The sequence below is a fragment of the Porites lutea genome, chromosome 11, assembly GCF_958299795.1.
Source record: "Porites lutea chromosome 11, jaPorLute2.1, whole genome shotgun sequence".
NCBI lineage: Eukaryota > Metazoa > Cnidaria > Anthozoa > Scleractinia > Poritidae > Porites > Porites lutea.
The window spans coordinates 24,486,453-24,496,553 of NC_133211.1; the positions used below are offsets into that span (position 1 = coordinate 24,486,453).

A 10,101-nucleotide genomic window follows, 5' to 3' on the forward strand; every position below is an offset into this window, starting at 1 on the left:
TTTGAAACAAGCTATAGCAGTGATGATTAAAATATGTTTTGCACTTACTGGTTTTAAATAGGCTTCAAAACATCATAATAAATCAAATTGACGTTGATGTACATGTGGTGGGGGGCCTATATTTGGATGCATTTTTTTGATTACAGGAAGACGGGTCTATAACTTTGGAGGCTTATAGGTGGGGGCATTTATAAGCAGCAGTTTTCAGTAGTTGGAGCCAGGATTAAATATATTTTTTTAATTATGCAGTTTGTAGAAGTGTCTAATAATGGAGTGTCCATTTTTTCAGGGTCTTGCAGAGTTGAAGGAGTTGGCAGGACTTGATAAGGATCTGGATGAGGAAGAAGACCTTGAGATGTTAGAACAAGAAGCAATGATGCCACTGAATGAGCTGCTGGCAAAGATGAAAGAGGTTAGTGAGTAGCGCTGAGGAAAAAAGAAAAAAGCATGATAGGTTTTTAGTGAATGAATAAAGGATTTGGTTTCTATAGAAACCATGGTGTGGTGTCAATGGGGGAGTGAACCACAAAAATTTGGTTTTATTAGATGAGATGAGGGTAGGTATTCTGACAAAGGGTTAGTGCTCAGTTTTCTGATCCTGTCCTATCTTATCTTTGTGCTGTTTTAGGACCTTAATTCATCTTTTTTTTAAGTTCTGAGGCTAAAACTTTGCATGCAATATTGCTTGCAACGAACGCAACACTCCATCCATTTAGGTAATCAAGCCACCTTGAGAGAAGGTCATATTGAGTTCGTAATGTCACAGGCAACCCAGGCTCACTATCCTACTAAGCTAAGCTACTATTATTCATAAAGCAACAATTTATAAGACGTTGTATGAGAATTACCCTATTTCTCCATAATTGAGCGAAACGTGCAGTAAGTTTTTGCTTTTAAGCTTGCATTTAGTATTTTTTTAAATGTTTATTTGTGTGTTGACTGCGTTTCAGACCTCTTAGGATGTCAAGAACCTGAGAACAACACTACCCTTCTAAGCTAATTAATTTTTCATACAGCAAGAAAATTATAAGGCATTGTATGAGAAATATTCTTTGCTCACAGAATTAGCAAACTGTGCATTGAATATCGCTTTGAAGCTTACCTTTAGCGTTTTCTTGTTTTTCTTAGTGTTCTGACTGCATTTCAGACCTCCTAGGCACTGTTTGATGCCTTTTTTGAATGACAGTTTTTTACCCAGATGACAGTAGAGAGAAAAGAAGAAAAGGTTGGCAAACCTTTATTGACCGGGTTCACTTTCGGTGGCGATAAATTCTGCCAGAAACAGATGTTCTGATAAATAATGCACATTTCCATCATTCACATTGCCAAAATTTGCTCAATTTTGGAGTAATAGGATAATTCTCATACAATGGTTTATAAGTTGTTGATGTATGTAATTAGCTTAGTAGGATAGTGAACTTGGGCTACCTGTGGTAATATACCCGAAGGTGGAAACAACATGAAGTGTATTCATCGTTAATTCCATACACATTCCGAAGATCCTTGATACTTACAGTTTTTCAACCCTCTCATGTGGTGCCAGCTTCTAGTTTTTACTGAAAGTTCTTTGTGTACATGTACTTGGTGGTTAGTGCCTTGGATTCCAGATTGAGAGGTCTGAGTTTGTCTTTGTGTTGTGTTTTTGGGCAAGTCACTTTATTTTCATAGGGCCTTACTTCAGCCATGCCCCAGTTGTGCAAACATTGGGTAGTGCTATCCATAGGATAAATCAATATCCGGGGCTTGACATGAGTCTCATCCAGTAGTCTGGGACAAGAAGATTTTCTGGGCAAGTAACGTTGGAAACTTACTTGCCCAATAAGGGTCCAGGCAAGATATCCTCCACCTAAATCATTAACTAAGACAAGCAAGTAGTTGCCCCCGGCAGGCAAAACGTAAGAGGTGCTTGCCCAAAGGACAAGCTAGAATTCAATTTCTTTTTAGCCCTGCTATTTAATGGATAAGTATTAGGGAACCAAATTGCTTTATTCAGTGGATAGCATTATCCATTCTTTGAACAACGTGGGCCAGGTGTATAAATGGGTACAATGGGCTGGCATCACATCTGGGAGAAAGTAGACATATTCTTAGTTGCATCATGCTACAGAAACTGAAATATAAGCTCCAGCCTGGTGAACAACTGAGTTCAATATTACACCAGCATTACCCTTTACCTCAACTGTAAGTATTATAGTACACACACAGCAAACAAAGAGCTCAGATCATGCATGAAGTGGTTGCTTACAAGAGGTTAAAAGTGATGGAAAGTAAAACCGTCGCCTCAAAAAGTGGGCTCGGTCACTTGTGAGGGGTACTCTTTTATGAGAGATTCCAACTATTAGGCTTTACTGGGATAATGTTTTACAAAGGGGCTCTCAGTCTTATTTGAGGATGGTGCTTGTGAGAGGTGGTTGCACATGGAGGGTTAACTTTGCTTTTCTTTGCTCTATTATAATATGAAGGTTGTTGTTGTTTTTTCCAATTTCTGTCTTTCTAATGTGGCAGATGAAAAAGGCAGAAGGTGGTGACAATGATGGAGAACTTTTAGAACAATGGACAGAGGATGGGAATCAACGTACAGCTGATGATAAAGAAAACAATCATTGTGGCACCAATAAAGAGAATGAAAGTGGTATGTACACTATATGGCAAGAGAACCTCCAGTAAACTGCTAGTAAACCAGTAGCTTTTGTTATCAGTGTACTTATGGTGATGACGATACACTGACAGTACGGTGTGTCATTAATAAAATAGGATTTGTCTTGCATGGACTTTCCTTCAAATTTGGGTGATCAGCATCTAATTCCAAGAGAAAAAATCCTAGCAGCAATGATAGTAGATTAGTTTACTATCAGCTCTCTTTAGTTACTGGTACTATCAGTTGTTGGGAAGCTATTGGCCTCTTAAGCGTGATTTTGTTACATCTGCGTCCTGCATCCCTGATGCATAAAAGTTCAAGGCAGTGAAATTTGCTCATCTGACCGTGACATGGTCATGCATAGGGTCCATTTGTATTTGCTCTGTGTGTATTTGCATTGAGTACTTCAGCCATTTATTGAGTGAGGCAGCACATAAAATATGATTATTTAATTATATTTTCACGTGGCTAGGTGTGATTTTAAGCAATGTCAGTGCCAAGCCAATGTTGCCTGTGGTTCCACCCATTTTTGCATGCGACCTGCGGTACACCCCTGGAGTTTGCTAGATAGTTTTTGTGCATCTTGTTTTGTGCTCAAGTTGCTTTGCTTTCCAGCGGTTATTGTGGATCAATGCTCTTGTGGCAGACTGTCAAACTCTGTGAAACTGGTTTACAAGTTGTCAGTCCATAACCAAGTTTTGAAATCTCCAGATATCTTGCAAATCATTGGCTGAACTGGGAAAAATTCAGGAAATGCTAACATTTTTGCACTATTCACAACGTTTAACTTGTTTTCATTTTCTTTAGGCTCCAAGAATGATAAAAAGGATGAAGCCATTATAGAAAATGGTGACACAATAAAAGCTGGTACGTGTAGCTCAGATTCAGTTGAGAACTCCACCAATGGAAGTTTGAAAAATGGAAAGGAGGAAAAGGAGAAAGATACAGAAGAAAGTGAAAATGATCACAAATTGAAGCAAAAAGAAGTTGAAGAAACCAGTGATGGTGAGCAGGCAACAAATGAAAGCAAAAAAAATGAAGAAAAGATTCCTAATGATGAAGCTATTGATGATGAAGAGGAAGAAGGTGATGAAGACGACGAGGATGATGATGACGAGGATGATGATGATGATGATGATGATGATGATGATGAGGATGATGAGGATGGAGCGCCATTTCAAAGTTCAGATGAAGTGAGTATTATTACGCTAACAAAAAAGTAGTCATAACCTTGAGTTTCAAGTGTAGTGGGGTCAGGGGCAATATTTTATTTGTATCGAGGCATTAAGATACCAACTTTATAGGACTTAATAACGCATGATTTTGTTTTATATTGGTGTGCACTCACCTGCATGTGTATGCATAATTTATGAGAACACAAATAGTGAATTCCCTTGAGAGCATTACATGACCTGTATTGAGGGAGGGGAAGCATACAAGCAGGGGCCAGGCCAAACTCTGGGTACGCTGCTTATGGCTCCTGATCCAAGCTAAAGTGATCAACCTCCAAAATGGTGGCAGATTTAGTTGTTCTTTTTGTTTTGATGATAATTGGCCCCCAATGAATCCTTTCAAAGTGAAAATTCTTTTGAATTCTGCAGATGCAATCGAGGCAAAGGGGGCTTTTATCATAGAAAATATAGCTCCAAAATACTAGGAAATCGTGAGAAATGGAGCAAAATCATTCAATTTATTCAGTTTCTTGCTGGAGTAACAAGAGTTAGCGCATTACATCTTGTTCAATATCAAGTTTACAGTAATAAGCATTCTGCCATCAAAGTTGAGCGTTAAAAAAATAAATGGATCTCTGAACCACCTTGACGTATCATCACGTATCTTCTGTTTATTAACTGTAGGAATATATTCACCGAAAGCATAGTAGTTTTGTGGAGTTTGTTTCAATTATAAGAATAAACGCCTCTTATCTATTAACGCTCTCTCTTGGGCTCCTAAAATTAAATTATGTCCCTGGGCATCTACTGTATCATTTATGGTACCTCAACGTTCTCACATATGCAAACAAAGCTTTGGATGATGTGAGTATACTTTGTCTAAAAAGTGATCCGAAAGTGGCTTTCGTTTCTCTAATTGGAAGCTTTTTTGCACAAATCTAAACCTCATCAGTTTATTTTTTCTTGATCTTTGTAGGTTGGCTACGACAGCGGAACTACAGCTATTGTTGCTGTCTTATGTGAAAATCAACTAACAGTTGCCAATGTTGGAGATTCGCGCTGTGTGCTTTGTCGGAACGGTATTGCCCTAGAAATGTCCACGGATCACAAACCGGAGGATGAACATGAGCTGAATAGAATCCATAAAGCTGGTGGAAAGGTTACTTGTGAAGGAAGAGTAAATGGGGGTTTAAATTTATCCAGAGCTCTAGGTATGTAGCTTGATTTAATGCAAGGCTGTCGCGAAGGAGGTTTCGCTGGGGTTGGGTAACCATAGCAACTAAAGGAGGAATCTCGACCTCTTCTTTTTAACCCTTACACCACTTAGCTGCAAAGCCTGGCGTTATAAACGTCGTTTCAAAAACTCATTAATAATTTATAAAGAAGAATTTAAAAAAATAATGTTTAATAAGCGTCGTTATATTTGATAAAGACACGGCTAAACTTTACGTCCAACTTTTTGGCCAAAATAATCCCAAATCTAAATATTAGTGCAAGAATGAGTTGATCTATATCAGAGATTTTGAAGCCGTGCAAAAAAACAAGCAGGGGTGTATTATCAGGTTTAAAAAAAAATCGAGGTGAAACCGAGAGTTTTAAAACCTGATAATACACTCCATTTGGTTTTGTAAACAGTACACAACACTCCTGTATGTACTGTACACCTTACAGACAACAGTTTAAGTTACTTGACTTTTATTCGACTTTTTTCAGGTGACCATAGCTATAAACTACAAACGGAGTTATCTGCGCATGAGCAGCAAATCACAGCAGTCCCGGATGTTAGACAAACACAAATTACGGAGTAAGTCAAGTAGGATTTGCATTGCATTGTTTTTCTTAAACCTGTCCTTTTTTTTGCGACTAACTATTTGTCAACATATGACTCCAATGCGGACGAGGAGGAAAGCTTTGTCATCTAGAGGCTAAGACAAAAGGTGACTCTTTCTGCATCTGCCGCAACGAATGTGCAAAAGACTGCTTTTCAAGGAAAGGAATTTTCAGCTATCCCAAGCGTTTTACCCCGACTTTATTCAAGTCGTTAAGGAAGCCAAGCATTGCTTTCAGAAACAGACCGGTAGAGTTTTGTCAGCCCTCTGTAATTCTTGTGTGTGTTTATGTAATTTTTTTTTCTTCGCGTTGAGAATCGTAAGCTTGTGGATAGCGAACGTTTTGCCAACCGAGGGAGCGACAATGTTTTGCCGGGTATAATGCAAAATTATGATGTAATATTGAAACAGAGTTTAACATTAAAGGGGTGCTTGCCAGTCCATGTTGGGTCTTAAGAGTGGCTATTAAACTAAATCGTAAATGTCCAGACCGCAGTCTCTCATAAACTCTCGTTATGGTAGTGCTAGTTGTCCCTCCTTTGGCCATCTTCCGTTTTCTTTTCGAGTGTTTCCACTGAACAGTCCTGTGTAAAATGACTCATCTTTATAAGCTTGTGTTGCGGTAAATGCCTAGCTTAGGTTGCACGGTTACTAACACCAACATTTTCGTTTCAGGGCTGATGAATTTATGGTTATTGCTTGTGACGGCATATGGTAGGTAAATCGTCTTCAATAAACTTTCTTTCAGATCGCAGACGTTTACGCCGATGTAACGATTCTGTCGATTGCTATCTTCTCGAATCATGTATCATAAGACGATATATCTACAATTTGTAGCTGTCCAGTTAAACGAAAATTTTCGTTTGAATATTTACAATTTTCATTGGAATCAACTTCTTAACAGTAAAAGAAAGTTCAAGACGCTTGCCGAATTCAAGCGTTCGGTTCATTAGTTTTCCATTTCTATTGTTCTCCCTCAACTAAGTGCCATCTGCTTTTGAAACAACGGGCCTAACGATTCATGAGAGAGATTGATTTCTGAAAAGTAACTCCGATGCAAGTAGCAGTATAGGACGTATGTTTCCGTCCTCTTTCGTGTATTAAGCAACATTTTTTCACCCTGCAAGCTAAACCTTTCTTTCATTTGCTCAATTTTGGGGTACCTTAGAAAGTAAGATCTTTGTTAAGCATGCACTGTGTGTTGCTAAGGTGCAGTTTCGTAAAACAGTTTCAAACCCAAGCGTCATAGCCGTGAGCTTGGTACAGTTAGGACCATCAGTTTAGCAATAAATGGATGCCTGCGCTTACAAAAACCAGTTTGACGAGAGCAAACAAGATTGACAAGTTCAGAAGGTCAGGCCGAGGCTCTGATCGCAGGGTGCTTTCTTTTGGGGTGAATTAACGTCTATATACTCCTTTCGGAATGCATTGGTTTCTGCAGTGTAGTTGTACCCAAAATTCTTCGACTTTTTTCAGTACTTTGACTATTTTTGCGATGAACAATAACAGATATAAGTGGTATTTTGTCCTGATTCGTAAATTTTTTAAACAACAGGAATGTGAAAGGAAGTCAGGAGGTGGTGGACTTTGTATCAGATCGTCTACGAGAACAAAGACAGAAAAATCAAATCAACCTTGCTCAGATTTGTGAAGAGGTAAAAGTGTCAGTTCTCGTGTAAAGGCCTGTTAGACCTTTTGCAACAGTCGATCACGGGATTTAGTTTCTCTAGACAAGAAAACAATGCCCTCTGGAAAGATTATGTTAGCAAGAATAGAAAGAACACAAAAATGTGTAATTGTTTTGGGGGCTTATATCTCAAATGATGGTATTGCTTCGGCCGGGAAGACGGACAATCATTGCCACACCATCACATTACAGTAGGTTTACAACACAAACCCTTGTAAATTTTGAATTTCTTAAACCCTCGTAAAATCTTTTCCTTACGCATTATACGTCTTAAAGTTTCTGTTGTGATTAATGTTTTATGTTCTTTCCAGCCTTCCTTATAATAAAGAGCCCTTTTCTTTTGAAAGAGGTTAATGATAGATATTTTAAGTGGTAAGGCCTTGTCGACTCCATAAAAAAGCTTTTACTTTAAGGTTGAAACCTGCATGAAATTTCTCCCTTGAAAATTAGCGTTGCTGCTAATTTAAACATGCTCTTTTCATTATCTTTCCAGTGAAATGAAGAACTTGAAAATATAGCTTGAAGGTTTTATTTTTCATTGGTCACGTGAGCAACTAACGTCAGAGGCCTTATTAGAGAATGTTCCGCGCACTCCTTGTGATGGTATCCTTTGGCCCAGTTCAAACGTCGATCTTTTCTTGTACCGAACTTAAACCCCTTTTTTGGCCGACCCAAATGATATAAGTTTGACCGTTTATTCGGACGTCGAACCCAACTGATTTTCACTATGTTCAACCCAAAGTGGTCTACTGTATGCTTACCAGTCAAAATAAATTTTAGTAATTTATGCATTAGATTCGGCACATGAGACGCTCGACGTTTGAAACGAATTCGCCCCATAGTCGAAATTCCCATGTGGGCCACTCGATCTTAATTCATGGATTGACCCAAATTGGACATGCCGGACTTACTGATTCAAACGTCGATCTTTTAATGTACTTTATCGAAGGGATTAGTTTCGGTACATGAAAAGGTTGTTGTCCTTTGAACTGGGCCTTAAAGCCATTCCTAAGCATTCTCGCAATATTTGTTTGCAGGATCAAACAGTCAAAATATTCCCACAGCATTTACCGCGGTTATTCGAAAAAGCGCCGCATGTTAGAGAAAAATCGAAGCTCAACTTTTGGCTACTACAGTAAGATTTTTTGCTTTTGCTTGCTTCCTTAGTTGTTAGATGCTTGTTTAGCACCAGACACGAGTGGAGATGGTTCAGGTTGTGATAACATGACGTCTATCGTGGTACTGTTTAATCCTGACTCCAGAGCGACAGAAAACAGCAAGAAACGCAAGCTGGAAGATGAAAAACCGGACAGCGAATCCGCAGACAAGCGGACCAAAGGAGACGAATCCTAATATTGTTATTCTATGATTATTATACGCACCTGTACAGAGACGTTTTAATATTATTTAGAGCACACTCATCTTAGGCTATCCGTCCGGTTCCCTCTTTACTCATTCCGGTTTACAGTCGTATCGGGGCAAACCTACCCCCATAGATCCCAGTAATGAATTGATTTTTGATCATTGAATCCGATAGTCGTTGTATATATAATATCAAAATTGCTTCCGGATTCCTGCATGGGTAATGAGCAACGAATTTTAGATTTGCAGCTTCTCAACATTCGGTCTGATTGAAAAATCTTGAGTTTTTTCTGACTGAGGATCATAGTTTTGAATAGATAAAATTCAGAGTAACAAATTCAAGGAAACGGAAAATTCTTTCACTACTTCGCTTGTGAATTCACTGCTCATGAAGCATACAAGAGTGCAGAGATGAATCTATAGGAGTAGTCTTGACCTGGCTTGAATGTAAGCTGATTCCAGCTGTTATGTTTAAGGAAGATGAGTGTATGTTCCCGCAGTTAAACAGTGAGCCAATTGTGAATTTATGTTCGCTTCTCAACAAGCAAATTCAGCACAAACCTTCCCCTTACGTTTATCAAGCGATCTGAGTCTTGCTATAACATGAAGAAATACCGCCCGAAATTCGGCGTTTAGTAGAATCTTTTGTGTCTGTAAGATGTCTGTGATTGGTCGTGGCGCGAGGGAAATTGCTTCGACCAATCAGAAGCACTACGAAGATCTGGAGAGTGACACGTCATCATTATACTAACTTCCACCCTTGTTTCTTAGACTTCATTTCAAGGGTAAACCAGTGATGGCGTCCCTAAATGTCGTCTGTTTTCTCAGGCTATAATATGGTAGACTTCATGGTCATCACAGTTTTTTCCTCTTGACCGCTTTGTTCTGGGTTATACCAACGACGGAAGAAAAGGAATAGCAGTGATGGATCCATGGGAGAGGGGGTGCGGAAATGTCGGCCCGCCCTAAATCCACCCATCAATCCAAGTGTTATGTTTTTAGTAACTGACCCATCCTCGGCAGCTCGGAGACCCAGGGACGATCAGTCGGGTCTGGATAAAAGGCGGTGAAAGTTCTCAAGAACGGGCGTGAGAGCCCCTGGGATAATATTCCACGACTCGTTCGAATACTTGTCTCTGATCATTTTTGTGCCCAATCGGAGGCCAGAATCTATCGCGCTGCTTTGGTGATCTTCTTATACGAGGGACTTTACCTGCAAGCTCTACTGTACGCCGTACCTCTCTGGCTGGTGCAGGAGAGCTTTCTTTAAAAGAGGGTCGTGAAGGGGGGTACCAAATCCCAGTTCCCAGCCTAAATTTGGCCCAAATCCCAGTTCCCAGGCTAATTTTTGCCAAAATCCCAGTTACCAAATCTAAAATCACATTACTAATGATTATTTGCAAAATCATGCGC

The 10,101-nt window shown here is 39.3% G+C and overlaps 1 protein-coding gene across 1 annotated transcript in view; it reads left to right on the forward strand.

Annotated features, from left to right (window-relative positions):
- Positions 1-9,319, forward strand: part of LOC140951409 (protein phosphatase 1G-like) — an 11,342-nt gene extending 2,023 nt beyond the window's left edge. Inside the window, exons 4-11 of the mRNA XM_073400655.1 lie at positions 290-412; positions 2,506-2,632; positions 3,446-3,831; positions 4,787-5,021; positions 5,524-5,614; positions 6,315-6,353; positions 7,195-7,294; positions 8,494-9,319. Of these exons, the coding sequence (XP_073256756.1) occupies positions 290-412; positions 2,506-2,632; positions 3,446-3,831; positions 4,787-5,021; positions 5,524-5,614; positions 6,315-6,353; positions 7,195-7,294; positions 8,494-8,679 (1,287 nt within the window). The 3' untranslated portion in view covers positions 8,680-9,319. The remainder of the gene's footprint in view (positions 1-289; positions 413-2,505; positions 2,633-3,445; positions 3,832-4,786; positions 5,022-5,523; positions 5,615-6,314; positions 6,354-7,194; positions 7,295-8,493) is intronic.
- The last annotated feature ends 782 nt before the right edge of the window (positions 9,320-10,101 follow it).